Genomic DNA, 16,360 nt, shown 5'->3' with positions numbered 1-16,360 from the left:
ACTCAGCTCTCTCTTCTTTGTTTGTTTCTTGTAATTTTTTCGTCTTTTTTCGTAATCATTGTATTTGGAGTGGATCATTACTTTTTATGGCTCATGGACACTGAACTTTTTGCGGCTTCAGTGACATTTTTACTACTTTTTCTCCTGTGTTTATCTGGAGATCCTACATGTAACCATGGCTGCATTGTTTACATGTGAACTCAGATGTTAGCAGTCTGTAGCATGTCAATGCTAACTAGTGTAAGGCCTGATGTCTTCCACAAGGTGAGGAGAAGGAGGTGAAGATGACGTGCTGGTTCTCAGGTGTGAGCTAAGAAGTGATGACATGAACCTGTCCTTTCATCCATCCTTATTGGGAACGTAAGATCCATCTCCAATAAGATGGACAAGCTAGCTGTGCAAACTCTGCAACAGAGGTAATACCAAAAGGCAGAGTAGCATCTTGCTATTCACAGACACGGCTAACGGAGCGAACATCAGACACCAAGACCACACTGGAAGAGCTTCACCTGCTGTGAGCAGACAGGATACAGGAGACAGAGATTGAACAGACTGCTGAAGAAGCTCAGTCCTGGACCCTGTGGAGGTGGAGGCTGGCTGAACTGGACAATGATGGACAAGCTGTCATCATCTACTTTGTTATGGTCCTTTTTGCACTTTCTATACACGTTCTTACTTTTGTTTTCTTGATTGCTGCTGTGACTTCAATTCCGTTGTACTTGCCACAATGACATTAAAGTTCTATTCTATTCTATTCTATTCTATTCTTTTCTATTCTATTCTATTCTATTACTATATTGAGAATCTACAGTCAAAAAAAAAAAAAATCAATGATTTATTTTTTTCTTTAATTAAAAAATAATTAATAAAATAGAAATAAGTGAAAAAATAAAATTGAATAAACCATGTTATATGTTTCTTGTTGTTTTGAAGAGCTGAGAGAGAATCAGGCAGGGATCAAATAGGATACAGATTAAGCCCCTGGAGCCTTGGGCCCCTGCACATGTGGGGCCCCTAGGCTGCAGCCTAGGTGAGCCTGTGCATTAATCTGCCCCTGACCGTGTTGTATACTTAGCTAACAAAGATGGTTAGAGTGCGTAATGTATTTGGACTTAGGTGTGCTGAGTCTTAAGTGGTGACCTAATAATGGCAAAGGCTAAAGTAATATCCCTGGGCCCTTCAAGACCTTTGGTTAGACATATATCAAGAATGGACAGGCGTAATGCCTTTGACCTTTTCGCCCAGATTCATTGCCCAACGCAAAATGCTGACAGCAATGACCTGATGACCGTCATTAGGAGTTGTTATCTCACATTTCCGCTGCGTTTGATATGAAAGCGTTTCTAACACACTTCTAAGCAGCAGTGTTATTTTAGCTGCAGATTTAACACTGATTGATCCTTGCTAGAGAATCCTCATTCCCACAGAGAAGGAACCAGAGAGTAGAGTAGGCACTGTGAACATCTGTAACATCAGAAGAGTAATCAAGCAGTGGTTTATTTTCCTCCTGGTGAAGCCTCCTAGCTAAATATTCACTCAAGGTCTGATCAATTATTTACTGTTCACCTGTAGCAGAGCTCAGCTTCCTTCATCTGCTCAACAGAGTAATTGTATTTATTTGTGGGAGAAGTGAGACTTCTTGTTGTTGCAGGATGATTTTCAGCCAAGTATTCAAAAATTAGAGAAGGGGTGTCAAACATACGGCCCGTGGGCCAAAACCAGCCTGTCAGGGGATCTAATCAGGCCCGTAGAGTGAATGCAGAGGTGAATAGGAAACCTGGGTGCTTGGTGTGTATGAAGCAAGTTTCAAGGAATATTATATTAGGCGCCACTACGAGACTTACCATGGTGAAAATTACAACAGCTTGTAAAAACTACTAAGAAGAGTAAAGATATATGAACTGCTAGTGTGTGTGTCTAAGGAACACAGCAGTCTGTTTTGATTGTGAGTTGAGAGGCCAGTGATCCAGCTACCTAATTGCTACAGTTAGCAATGTATATAGCACTGTACAATGAGAGGGAGAGTTCATGAAAACACGCTGAAGGCTGCAGAGGAAGTTTCCTGAGAAGGGACAAACTTTTTTTCAACATTAGCCTGATGAGAAATACTTTTCACTGTGAACCCCAAAGTTCAAATTACTCAATTGGATTAAGCTATGAAAACTTAAAATTTGTTAGTGAGCTCAATTTACTCAAAAGTCTGAGTTTTCACGGTTGAAACTGGTAAATTTCTGAGTGTATTTAATTTTTGTTACTGTTTAAGTAAGCACATCTTAAAATCATCAGTTTGTGACAATGTTTTGTAACCGTGAGTGAGGAGGAGACGCAGCCGATACGAGACCCTGCTGTACTTCTAGACGTGCAGCAGTGGCACAGGTTCTCTGTGCTCTACATGACACGGACTGTTAGTCTGTGAGTCACAGTATGAACCAGCTGTGTGGCACCAATCAGCTTTCCATGCTCTTTGTGGTTTGGATTGGCTGTGTCAAAAATAAATTCAATTTTACATGTTTAAAATTGGCCTAAATAGCATGATAGTAGAGTCAAATATTTTATTTATAAATACGTTAACCATTAGGCGCACACTGCAAAAGTCAGTAGGTACAATACCCCGTGCCATGGAGCACAGACCACCAGTCAGTGCTGTGGGACTCAGACAACCTGTGTCCCCTGAAGAACAATATTTCAATGTACAGCAGGGCCTCATATCTACTGCCTTCCTTCCTCACTCATGGTTACCAAAGTTATGAAATTAGAGCTGATTTTTGTTGTGACGGCGTTTGTAACCATGAGTGAGGAGGAAACGCTGTGGATATGAGACCCAGCTGTTCTTTAAAATGTTATTTAATTTAGTTATTCAGATCTGCTTCAATTTTTATTATTACATTTACTTAGTTCATAAGGCAAATTTATTGACATCACATCTTTCAGTTTTAAGTGAGGTCAACTTATTATGTTTTACAGTGATATGCAGCATTTTGAACATTTCTTAATCTTATAATTTGTAACAAAAATGCATCAGGTTTATTTGATTGAAGACATCCAGTAGAATGATTTTCCATAATAATCATAACTGCTTAAGATGTTGAGTTATATTAACTTATTCTATTACTTAGTTTTTTAAGGTAACTGGTTCATAAGCATTTTTCAAGTCAACTCAACTTATCCGGGTTTACAGTACATGAAGTGTTATACATTCACAAGGCAGGAGACAACCTAACTTTGTTTGCCGTATGTTTGGAGGAGCTTCCTTTTCACTTTGTAAGCTGTGAGGAGTCGATGTGTTCAGTAAAACTATGCAGATGTGGAAAATTAAGTAAAATAATTTGTCAATCTAGATTATTTGATTAAATCTTTGAATGCAAAACTATATTTTCCACTTCCGAGTATCAGTGATTTAATGTTTTATGCCTTTGTACGATCACTGTGATCAGTTATGAAGTGCATTGTAACTGATAAACTGAGGCTAAGAACTGTTGAAACTGCACTTATTTTTCTGAATAAATCTCAGCCTGTTCATAAAAGGTTTTGAAGAAGGAAAGCTCAATAAATATAGAGATTTTATAACATTTTCGTATTTCTGTCTTTCTCTTTCTGCTCTCTAAGCACTTCCTGTAACAGAAACACTGGCGCTGCTTTGAGGGATGTGCTGGACCAAAGTTGACAGAACTGACATTGCAGAAGGCAAGGTCACAGAGGTTCAAGCACTGCTGTTCTTATTCATGTTAATACTTGTCGAGAAGAAGTTAGAGACTATTTAGAGAATAAAGATAAGTGGAATGTGCAGAATGAACATCTTTTAGAAGCAGATAATAAGGTCAGTTTTTGTTGATTCTGTTAGATTTTGTTTAAGATTGAAAATGCAACATGACATGAAATATAATTATCTCATCAAGAGAATAGCTAACATTGATTAAAGACGTGTTAGGAAGTTTAATGTTTGCTTTAAATTTTTCACAGTAATCTAGAAGGAATTTAAGAAGAAATGTAAAGGAAGGTCACCCTCACAGGTGAATGTCCTCTGCGTGGCAAAGTCAGAAAACCACTGTTTTAAGTGGTAAATCTAACCACCAGACTGGCCGACGCACACTTACTTTTAACACATTGTAAAACAAAGTTTTTCAGGTGTTTGATGTCTGTTCACTATTTTAAAGCATGTATTCAGAGCTCATGTGTGATAGTTGATACATGGCCAGAATTCTGTGCATAGAGTCTGCTTCAAACAAAGCCTTGATTTAAATATTTATCTAGATTAAAAAAAAAAAATCACCTTTAAATTCAATTAATCGTTCAACAGTGAATTCAACCCACTTGGTTAGAGCTCCCTTGGTTGTCAGTAAAACTCTAACATATGAGCAGTGTTTTTTCTTTTTTTCTTCTTTTCTGGGCAAAACAAACAACTAAAAAAAGGAAAATGTTGAAAAGACTTTCGGAGCGTGCTGCTTCTGTAAATGAAAAGAAGAAATCTCCAGTTCCTTTTTTTTCTATTAATAAATTCATTAGCAGCATGTGGCTGGAGGAATGAAGACGTCGACGCTCAAAGTCTTGAAGCCAAATTATGAGAGAAACCCTGCTTGGCTAGCTGTGCTCTGATATCAAAACACGCTAAATTAAAAATGCATTTCTTTTCCCTCCTTTAGGGGCTCCTGCAATTACTCAGTCGGTTAACGACGCGGGGAGGCGTTTCCGACATCCTCCTCTCAAGCTACTGTACATCTTTATGATTTTCTCACTATGCATGCTTTACCACTTCCTCCTCTCACCTTCTCTCTCACACACACACACACACTTCCGCATTTTCTCTCTGTACTGTAAAAGCAGCTCAGAAATGCTTCTTGTTGGCCCTCATCTTTGCAGAGCAGATGGCTGCTTTTCTGCACCACATGGCCGGCACTCAGGAGATGAGGGGAGCTCTTTAAGGAGAAAAAGACTTTCAATCTGCTTTAGCAACTGTAGCTCCTCCTCATCATCACATCTTTTTTTTTTTTTTTTTGCATGGCGTCAGCAGCAAAACTCTCTCACATCTTCACTTCATCCACCACCACCACCACCACCACGCCGCCACGCCGCCTTCTCTACAGATCTCCATCCTTCTGTCTTGTCGCTCCGCATTCATTTTGCTGCTGTTGATGATTATGTAAATACTTAATGCTTATGTAAACCAGTCAAACACAAGGTCACAAAGTGGGAATATTAAGATGCTGCTCAGATGCGCAGTCCACCAGCCAAGAACACCAACCCCCAGCTCCCAGTTTCTATCATGTAGCTCCAACATGTGTGAGCACGCTGCATATGTATGGAGAGCTGCATTCATTATTCATGCTGGGAGTCAGAACGGTGGAGAAGTGGGGTTATTCTGGAAGAGGATGGTGAGCAGAGACTCAGATTCAGGGAGTAAGTTATCTTTTTTCTCTTTTATGGATCTGCACTCTTTGTATAATTCACACTGAGCCTGATGGGCTGAGCTCGCCCTGCAAAAGGAAAACCTTGAGGATTGATTCGCAGGTTTGTTTGTGGTCATCATCTTGTGGTTTTAATTCCAGAAACATGATTTGTGTCAAACATGCTCTGTGATAACAAGGTGCTAATAAAAAGGCTGCAAAACAGCTCATAATTAGCTCTCACCAGATGTTTTGCCTCAGTCTGATTAAATAAACACCCTGAATCAAATGAAGTGGATGTTTGAGTGTTAAATAATGGCAGAGCCTTAAGAGAAACATCACGACTTACAATGTGGAGCATGATGTAGTCACCCAGACGCGGGGCGCTGTCGATGCGGACCAGGATCCCGTCTTTGATTGTAGTGCTGAAGCCCACAGCCAGCCGGTCTGTCCGCGTGCTTGGCCTTTCATTGTTAGGCCACGTGTAGGTGATCAGACCTCCTCCTTTCCCAAAGATATACGTGGTGCCAGCTGCGGAGACACAGGAAGCAAAAAGAGCAGACGTTAGATTTGTTCCTGGAGAAGAGAGGCTGATAAAAAGTGATAGGGCAGAATTAAATTTTGCGATGTATAAACATACAGTAACAAGACGCTGGAGAGCACAGTGTCTGCACCAACGAGACACTTTCCTGATAAAACCAGCTCTAAACTCCTTCCATTAAACTCTAACTCAGCTGTAACTCCTTTACAGCCACCTTGCTACTGCCACAATGTAATTGCATCGACTTCTATTTTTGTTTTTAATGGTATTCAGCCAGCACCACCTTTTGGGTAGAAGTCAGCAGCTCCCTTGACGCCATCCCTGACCTATCCCTGCTTAAATATAGCTTCTTCCCAGGGAATAACAGCCAGTATGGCCAGAACAGGATAAGTCTCCAATCCTCATGTATTATATATGAGACCTGCAACCAAAGAACAAAGGCTGGCATGAAGAAAGGAGAGAAGGGGGGAAAAATCGAAGACCCTTCGTGGAGTTTAATTTGACAAATGCAGTGTTGGAAAAAAAGGGACTCTGCGGCAGCGAGGGGCTCGCTTGAATGAAATTTTTTGTTATTACATCAGCCATGATGCAGATTTGTGTCAGATTAGAAGCTCTGATTGGATCAAGCTGGGCCCTCAGCCACAGTATCTGTGAGGGTTGTTTATGAGTTCATTTTTTTAATCATGTGAAACAGAAAAAAAAAATTAAATAAAAAAAGCTTGCAGGGTTGGACTCAATCCCAACCTTCAAACGTTCCCTAAGGTAGCTTAGAGTTAAAGTGCTGAGCTGCTAAGCCATCTTGTCCACATTTAGGCAAAGATAATCAAGAGATCAAAGGCATTAGACCTACAGCAGATAGACTGGTGGGTGGATCAATATGGAAGACCAAACAGACTCCTGTGGCCTCAGGAAAGAGGGAAGCTTTTGGCCCACCTCAGAGACTGACAGGGGATTTCTAATGAAGTCTCCGAGTTCTCGAGTCAATTTATTTATTCATCTCTCCTGCCTCCACCATCCTCTCTTCCACATCACCTCTCTTCCTGTTTCTCTCCCCGCCTGTCGCTCCCCTCTTTTCCAATCACTTCCTCTCCAAGTCACCTGAACATCTGTTTGGCCTTGTGATGGGTGCCCAGCTGTCCCACTGTTTCCCCCTATGAAGCGTCCAACAATCTGCTCTGTGGTCCACAACCCCCTGGAGACTGCGGGACCATATGGATGCGAGGGAGTAAAAGAGGGAGACTCCATCCACCAGATGAGTGTCTCTATTCGCCTTCAGGCGCACAAACGGGACTGCATTTCACACACCTCAGATGCCAGCGATGCAAACCACCGGTTAAGGTCGTTCCATATGACATGAAAAATATCTAAACAAGTGAAGCATCCCACGCCTCAAACAACCGCTCTCACTGCTCGTAACTGATAACTGAACATGGCTGGTTTAGCACAGACACCCGCCTCTGAGATTTCTTTTTTTCCTAAAGAAAAACAATAACATCTTTCAATTGCTCCTCATGACACTGCGGCTGATGTTTGCATTATGTATCACCTGCCTCAAACAGCTCATATCCTCCATGGCATCTCGTCAGGCTGGAAACGAGGCCTTGAGACAGCGCACAGAAGCCTGCAGCCAGGTTGTACCGGATCTGGCCCCGCTGTCTCATTGCCTCAGAGTTTCTTCTTGCCAAAAGTGTTTGGGCAGACTTGGGATCAGTTTCCCCGGCAAACTTCGCCTATCTCATCTCACACACACACTTTTTTTTTTTTTTCTGGAGGGGATGACGATGATGAGCAGAAAAGATACAGGCACCCCGGGGAGCCAATTATCACATTGAGGAGATTTGCTTAGTGTTTCAAGAAGACAATGTTCGGCATGAAACACACAGAGGCAGCCACATGCACGCCATCTGACACACAGACTCACGCACACGCAGGAAGGCGGCACAGATGCACGCTGTAAGTATAAAAGTGTGCAAACACGTGTGCACACACGCTAACAGGCTGAGCATGATGCCTTCTCGCACACATTCGCACAAGTGGGTGATTATCTGCACAAGTACAGAGAGGAGAGAGATCGCCCAAATGTTGCACATTTCTCAAACAAGCCGCCAGGCCCAGACTGCACCGGCTGTATCTCCACACAGAGAGGAAGTCCGCCGCATTTCAATTCATGCATTCAGTGTGCGAAAACTATCAAGTGTGGCATCATTTCAGATACTCATCTCGAGATTTCAGCAGAGGAAAAAAATAACTTTCATGGGTGGTTAGCAACTGAGAGGAAATGTAGAAATGCGGCGGCTAGGCTAAACTCCCAAGGTCAAGAGTTTTATTTGAATAACTCCAGAAACAAGTGAGCACTCAGGTGTGGATACGAGGAGCGGCAACAGAGTGAATTCACACGCCTTTGCAGAGAGGCTAATTAGCAGGAAGTGAGGGTAAGCAAAGGCTTATTTTGACTAGTCCTCAATATTTCAGCATGCATCCTTAAAATTACCTCTACTAACACGTCCTCAGGCATTAGCCAGGCCTTTAACTATTGACAAACACTGTTGTGTTCAAGGTTTTGTTTTGTTCATTATCAGTCATAAAAAATGAGCTAAAAGCAGGCAGTGAAAAAGAAAACAGCTTTTTGAATCCACATGGGCTTGCTCTCCATGTTTGGCCACTGCAACTACTCTTTACTGGGAATAAGATCTTACATCAGTACTTAAACAACATGGTCTAAAATGTGAGAGCAATTAAAGCTGCATCAGTGGAACAACAAAAACGGACTTTTAAGTCAAAGACAGTGTGCCAAAGCTACTATTAATTTATAATAAGTGCTTTGATAAAACATGCTGCAGTGGCCGTTGAGGCAGTTGAGTCCAAAAAGTCCAACTTGTTATTTGCTTTCTGGAAAACAACTCAAATCACTCTCCAATGTTTTCTTTTTGTGTAGCTGTTCCTGCGTCCCTTGAATTTCTCTTTCAGTCATCCCTGACTTATGATCGTCCTTTGTGGTTATTCCTGGCATTGTTTCACAGATGGAGAAAGAAGACTGGCCGCCGTTGTTTCTCTCAAAGTGGGAATAATGTGGCGAGTAGAAATGAAAGCATGAAACATATGTGCTTCTCACAGCCATGAAGCCCTGGTGAAAAGCCTCAGACAAGTAAATTATCATCAAAGGAATCAAATCTACAAACACATTACATTACTGCACAAGATGTTATTTTGGTGGATCAGAGAAGACTTTCATCCCATCTTTGAATAATGCGATGTAGCATGGCCAGTGGGTACCAGAGGGGGGCCATTTGAAATCTAATTGTAGCATATGGGTGCTCCATTGATTTTTAAGTGTGGTGATGAGACGTAGGGGAGGAAATGATGCCCGCAGTGTTTTTATTGATCATTCATCAGTCTCTGAACTTACTGGCTAATGTTTAAAGGCCGTACAGCCTCTGGGAGGCAGCTAGCGTCGTCAGCGGCTAACATGGAGTGACTCCTGATCAAGACCTCTTTTTTAAGGCGCTGCTGTTAACAGTCTGACAAACAAGTGGAGACACAAGACTGGTGCTGGTGTTGTAAGAGCAGATTGTTGGCTGCAACTGTACGCTGATGACTGGTTAGTGTCTGGTAAAGAGTCAAAGATAATAGGGAAGGTTATATTAGCTCTTAGGCTCTTAGGGGACTCAGGAATTTATGACAATGTTATTCATTGACTCCAAATTTTAGTGTAGGTATATAAGTAAGGACATGTGTATGTAACTGTGTACATGTATGTACATATGGATATGTATGCATATGTGTATAGTTGTGTGTGTCTTCTTTTGTTTTTTTTATTTATTTTATTTATTTATATTTTTTATTTATTTATTTATTTAATTATTTAATCATTTATTTATTTTTATTTAATTATTTAATTCATTAAATTTATTATTTTTTATTATTATTTTATTTGTTCATTTTTATTTTTTGTATGTGGATATATGTGTAAATACATGAAGATATATTCTAATATGTATATACCTCTATAACTGAGTCCTCTAGATCCCACTCTACTCTATTCTTCCGCTCCCCTTTTTTTTTTTCTTTTCTATTATTTTTGTAATTGTTTGCACAACTGTTTGTTGTTCCTCATTTGAAGTTAATTATTTGTTAAGATATAATAATACAACTGTATCAAGGCTAAAAAGAGACATACATGTATATTTGGAATGTGTGGGACATGAATACTCAATAAAAAAATCTGTTAAATAAACTGCAGCTGCTGTCTTTTCACAATTTTGCTATCTACAAGAAATATTCCAGTCAGGCAGCTCATGTTTCTGTCATTTGAAATGGTCTGTGCTAGCATCGAGGCTACGACCTCATCACTCCTCACAGTTTTTATTCTCTACATGCAGAAATTGGAGAGTGATGAGATAATATCTCTACCCAGAAAGTCCGAGCCTACAGCTGGATGCTGGAGTGATGGTGAGAGTAAAATTCTGAGCACAGTATCCAACATTTTTATGCAGAATCTCTGTAAAAAAGATGGATTACTTTTAAATAATAAATAATCAAATGGTCAAATCTGCGCTCTAAGATTTGAAATTCTTGCATTGCATGGATGTGTTACTCTCAGGTGTTTCTGGTGATTCATTGCATCTGCAGTGTGGCTCCGTTTAGAGACAAACTGTAGATGAGAGTAGGTCAAAGTCTTGGCCTCTATTTCGCCGAGGTCCCCCGAGGCGTGGGAGTGCAGACAGAAGGTCAGGACACCTGTCTGCAAAACAGAACTATGTCCTGTCCTTCAGGCTCCCCCACGTGACATTAAAGGAGGAGGGAGAAAAAAAAAAAGGACAGGAGGTTTTTTTCACACGGAGCCAGGAGTGACTGAAGGTCACCGGTTTCAATACACTTGACCAGCGGGAAATTCAGAGCTGAGCAAACGTCAAGAGAGCTCCAGGAGAAGCACATCTCAAGAAGCATTTGCCTTCCTGTCTGTCACATACACATTTAAACGGTACATGACAATGCTGTCGGTACAATCGCAAAAAGAAGAGTGGCTGCCGCGATGTGTGTGTGTTAGAACTGTAATTGGTTACATTCATGCTGAGATAAAACACTGTTTACAGGCAGCTGGTGGAGGACATACAGTAAAGATGGAAACTGTCTGAAAAAGAAGACATTGGTTGAGTGTGTGTGTTTTTCAGAGTTTGTGTGGTGTGTGTGTGTTGCCACAAAGAAACAGGTGCTACTGCCAGCAGCCCAGAAACCAGGGCTTCAGTGGGTAAATGTTTAAAACGCTAACACTGTGTGCAAGTATGCATGCACACGCCCGCACTCAAACTAATCTGCATAGACACATATGAGTCTGAACTTCTTCACAAGCACACACACACACACACTCAGACGCACACACACACTTCCTCTCCTTTCTCCTTGGCGTGTGTTGTTTATGTGCTTTTATGTCTTTCCCCTTGTTATCTCTTGGGCTTTCTGCAGCACTGGCACCCCAGGGGATGGAAAAAAGAAGACAAACACAGTTTGATGTGGTCGAATTTTCTGCCATCGGAGAATGAGCGAAAAAAAGAAAAAAGGAGCCTGGAAAAAGAAAATTCCTGAAAGTGAGATGCAAAATTGTAATTGCCTCTTCAATCCTGTTCAAAAGAAGTCTATCATCACACTGCTCTCCCCCTGTCGTGCCTCATACATGGGGAATTATTAGGCTTTCTGTCCTTCACGCAGCAACAATAAGGATTCATCGCAAGAGGAATCAAATTTTGAGATACTGAGCTGTGTAATCACCGGGATTTATTTCCATTTTACAACTTTTTATCATTTCATAATTCATGTTTTCAACTGTTGCCTCTCCCCTCTGGGACACGGTGAGGGACGAGGCCGATGATTGAACGCTTTCCCTCTTCCTCGCCGGATCCTCAGTCAGCTGTCAGAGGCAGGTTTATACAGGAGTGCTGAAACACTAAAGACGCTTTGTGTGCAGATGGACTTTTATGTATCCCCTAACATTTACACACTCTCACTCACTACATGTTGTATGTGTGTCTCAATCGTCACCACACATGGTGCCCATGTGTCTCATCTCTCATCAGTGACACTGAGCAACATGCAGACTTTGATTGATGATGAGTGGCGTTATGTGAAGAATGGCCGTGTAAAGAAAACAGCCAGCCTTGAATGATTTACACTGTCTGCTTCCCTCTTATAATAAGTCGTGGCATTACAGCACTGTATGAATTCACACGCCAAAAAACAGGAGTAATAGAGGTAGGAGGGAAAATTGTGCAGGAATGGACACATCATGCACAGGCAGCTGGAGACATATTATGATATATGTGCTGCAACCAGGCGGTAACATATGTACGGAAAATGACTGAAAGCTACATTTGTTTATGGCTTTCCACCAAGTTATGCCTTCAGCAAAACTTCTACTTTTTATCTCAAACATCTTCAGATTAATTAAAGTTAGGTGCAAGGAATTCTTCAGTAAGTTTGGATTTTTCATGCTGAGACTCAAAGGAAACACAAATCAATGCCAAACAGTGGCAGAAAACCACCAGGCAACGAGACAACACAGTCCATCTTGGCTTAAAAAGTTATTTTCCAGTCTGCACAGTGCATACAGAGGATTGTATGGATTACTCTATGTTGTATAACATTTTGTCAGAGTCATATTTGGAATTTATGAGCCAGCACACACTAGCAAACGCAACAAAGCGAGGCAGGGAGGCAGAGAGCAGCTAAGCCAGCCAGTGCTGCTGCTGCTGCTGCTGCTGCTGCTGCTGCTCAGGCTGCAGAGCGGCTTCAGTGGCCAGGATGATAAAGTCTGAGCCGCTGGGCAGCAGCTCCGCTCGCTGGGATTGAGCAGTCAAATACTACAGAGGTTGTATTTGTGCTACAGTTACTGGACAATGCCGAGAGAAGCCGAGGCCTCGGTGCTGCAGTGAGATTTAGGGATGATGGTTTTGTTGCAGTTGGTCGTCGCTGTCGCTGCAGAGGGAGGGCAGGTGACAGCAGACGGGCAATGTGGACAGAAAGTACAGGGATAAACTCTGCTACTGCAAGGGTCAGCAAATAATGATTTATCGAAAAAAGACCGATCTGATTGGACAATTACTCACTCAATTCACCGGTGATGAATCTAGAGTTAAGTTTCAAAGCCTTAAATTGCACATTTTGTCTGTAAGATAGAGTCAGAATGAGACAGACAGAAAAATTTAACAGTAAAATAATTAGCACACATTAATTCTGTGGATTGGTGACTGACTAATACCTTCACTGACTCACAGGTTAAACTTTAACAGTGCAGTGGCCTCTTTACAAAGGAAGATATCTGCACTTTTTTTTGGAATGATGCACCAGTCATAGCTCAGGAGACAGACACCCCCTCTGGTGAAGAGAGCAGGTCGTACATTTTCATTTTTGGTAATATTTACATTAGGGCTAGCTCAAGCTTGAGCCAGCTTTCAGTAATGCTGTTGGCTTAGACTGCACTGGAGATTCCCTCATCTTGTAAGAGATTACGTGCTGCTACAACTATTCATTACATTCTTACCTTATTATCCCCGAGAGTAGCCTGATTCCAGCAGCTATAAATAATATTATCATCCACACTCCTATAATCACCATAATTGCAAATGCTAATACTGACTATTGACCCACGTTAGGATGAGTTTATTATCATTAATTTACTATTCCTGGAAATAGCACACTTACTGGTCCTATAATTATTGGCACTATAACATCTGCTTGAGCTGTTGTTGTTGTTGCTGCTGTCTTTAAAGTTTTCTGTTATTATACATTTCTTTCGTTCTGCATTTACCTTTTTACCTCCCATTTTCCAAGACCATCACAGCAGAGACAAAGAGTTTGGTCCAACTCAATGTTTTTACTTATTAACATGATGTTTTTTCCTCACTGTTACTTGCTAAATGTGGCAAAGTACATGCTCAAAAACATGGTCAAAACATAAACTATAGGTAGAGTTTGTTGGGTAAACATCTGGTATGAGGTGGCACAACATACGCTAAGTCTGACTTCCTGATTCACTCTTTGAAAGCAAACTTTGCTAAAAGTGGACCCACTATATGACTTTAATCAACAACAGACTCCAACCAAAGACTTTAAAAATGTGGATAGCAAATCTAGAGATCGGCAATGATTTTCGGATATTTGAGTAGTCATTAACATCAAAAAAAATTGAAGGGTTATAATAGTTCAGGTAAGGACTGCTTTGTCCTGTCTGTGTGAGATGGCAGCTTTATGCATGACTCTGGGGCTGTTATGTGTCAAATTCACAAAAAGCAGGTCGAGTGAAACAGGAAACTGTGCACGGAAACCATCTAAAATGGCCAATGATTTTCAAAAATGAAAAAAAAAATGTCCAAACCAGACCGTGTTTAACTTGACCATTGCAACTACGTTAACTGACATAATGAGAGCATAACAGCCCTCTCCATCTTTGTCTAAGTGTAATGTTAGCAGGTATGTGTGCGGGCAGCTGCGGCGGCTTGCAAGGGGGATCTTCCAATTATCTTTAAATACTTACAAGCGAATATTGGAGAGCTCTTCTGCTTGAAATGCCCATCCCTAAGCACAGCAGGGAAGCGTGCCATGCTTCAGCACACAACTTAGCATGGGCCAAAAAGTCACTAATGTTGGAGCAGTGCTATCTTGGTCTCTTTGTGTCGATTCTGATTAGATCGCACTTCATGTAAACAGGTGCTTCATGATATCGTAGATGGGACGTGTTTGCCTTAAAGCTGGTTCAATATAGGGCTGAACAATTAATCAATTTTAAACCGACATCGCAAACTTTTCAAATCGTAAAGGCTGCAATTTAAAAAAAAGTTTCATGTACACAAACCTGGAGGGAGTGTAGTAACTTGTACTTGTCCTCCCTTAAAACCAGCAAAAGTCAAAGTGCTGTTTTTTCTGGCAAAAAAAAAAACCCTGTGAGCTACAAAGATCCATCTAGTAGAATGATCGTGGCTGGCAGAGCCATACCCCTTAATCACTTTGTTCTGTATGGTTTGTTACTCTTACAGACAACTGGAGGTCAGTAAATTTTTACAGTGTTCCTTTTTTCTTTTTCATTTAAGAAATGCAAAAAAGGCTTATTCAAATGTTAAAAGTATCTTTTGTCATGTTAGTCATACTTAAAAATGACTTAAAACTTGTGTTAAGTGAATGATGCAAAAGATAAATATCCCCCCTCAAAAAATCGCATGCTAAATCGCAATCGCAATATTGGCCTAAAAAAAATCGCAATTAGGTTATTTACCAAAATTGTTCCGCCCTAGTCCAATTTGGAGAAGTGTGACTGCTGGCCGTAATCTCCAGTGGTGGGGCGGCGTGGTGGGGGGGTAATTGTGCTTGAGTACAGCATGGTTCAAATGGCCAGTGGCCGCTAAAAAGATGATAGTTTTTTGATGCTAAAACGAAGGATGTCACATCATGAGTGCTGCAAAAGTCTCCCAATCTGATTTTTCAACAGATTTGCATAGGAGAGGAAGAACAGAAACTTAAACACCAACACATGAGTCAGTGAATTTTTTATTTCCACTAGTGTCTGTGTAAAATGGTTCAAGATATTTTTCTGCTATGGTGCTGCATGAGAGATATATGCTGTGTTACTGTATGCAAAGTATGTGTTTAGGTTACTTCTGGGCATTAATTGGCTCTGAAATGTGTTGCCAGTGCCATATGTCAACATGCAGATTGAGGTGGTGTTTTGGCTTCACTTTATAGAATGAAAGTGATGGAGGCACGCCATCCATATCAATATACAGACATGGCACGGCTTCTGTTGGGAACATGAAATGTGCCGCTTGCATAATGAACTCGTCTGCTGTTTTACCATTGATGTACATCCTGCATAACACATTTTTCTCCCCCTCGTTTGAGATTCAAAACCACTCGAGGCGGGATAACTTTTAGTGCCACAACACATGGAAGCATGGCTCAGTCAAAAACTTCTTATCAGTTTTGTCACACTTCACTGATTGGGGGACATACTCGACATATTTCTGTGACAAACAGCTTGATTCACCATCTGTATCATCTTGTGGAGGAGCAAGCAGGATGTGAGGAGAGAGTATAGGAATAGAGGAGCTGTTTTTGCAACAGGAAGGAGGACAGACATGGAGAATAGAGACACGGAGATAAAAAGAGGGAGATGTGCAGTGGATGCAAGCCTGAGATGCTCGGCAGGAAAAGAATGGGTTCTTTACTCACAGGCATGTCAAGTTCTTCTCAGATCACGGTGGAAGAACAGGAGGATCGACTCACAGACACCCATTAACGAAACAGTCATGTATCCTCACTTCATGTATCACTGTGAAGGCGCAAACTTGAGTACACAGAAGTGAAAATACCCACACATACACTCACTGACTTGAACAGCAGAAGGTGAGCCATAACAACTCTCCCCTCATTACTGCGAAAACTCAGATAGCAA

General features: G+C 41.2%; 1 protein-coding gene across 14 annotated transcripts in view; it reads right to left on the bottom strand.

The window, feature by feature from the left end:
- The window catches only part of nrxn3b (neurexin 3b), a 436,915-nt gene that overhangs the window by 106,249 nt on the left and 314,306 nt on the right, over positions 1 to 16,360 (bottom strand). For all 14 annotated transcript variants that reach the window (XR_012599431.1, XR_012599430.1, XM_074684952.1 and 11 more), the window contains one exon: positions 5,731 to 5,912. Coding sequence is in view for 12 of the 14 variants with exons in the window: in XM_074684952.1 (XP_074541053.1) it covers positions 5,731 to 5,912 (182 nt within the window). In the remaining 2 variants the exon portion in view is untranslated. The remainder of the gene's footprint in view (positions 1 to 5,730; positions 5,913 to 16,360) is intronic.

This window comes from Halichoeres trimaculatus, unplaced genomic scaffold (genome assembly GCF_033239565.1).
Source record: "Halichoeres trimaculatus isolate MK-OKI-2021-1 unplaced genomic scaffold, fHalTri1.1 fHalTri1_scaffold_13, whole genome shotgun sequence".
Taxonomy (NCBI): domain Eukaryota; kingdom Metazoa; phylum Chordata; class Actinopteri; order Labriformes; family Labridae; genus Halichoeres; species Halichoeres trimaculatus.
Note: the sequence above shows the minus strand (reverse complement) of the source record. Positions and strands in the feature narration are given on the sequence as shown.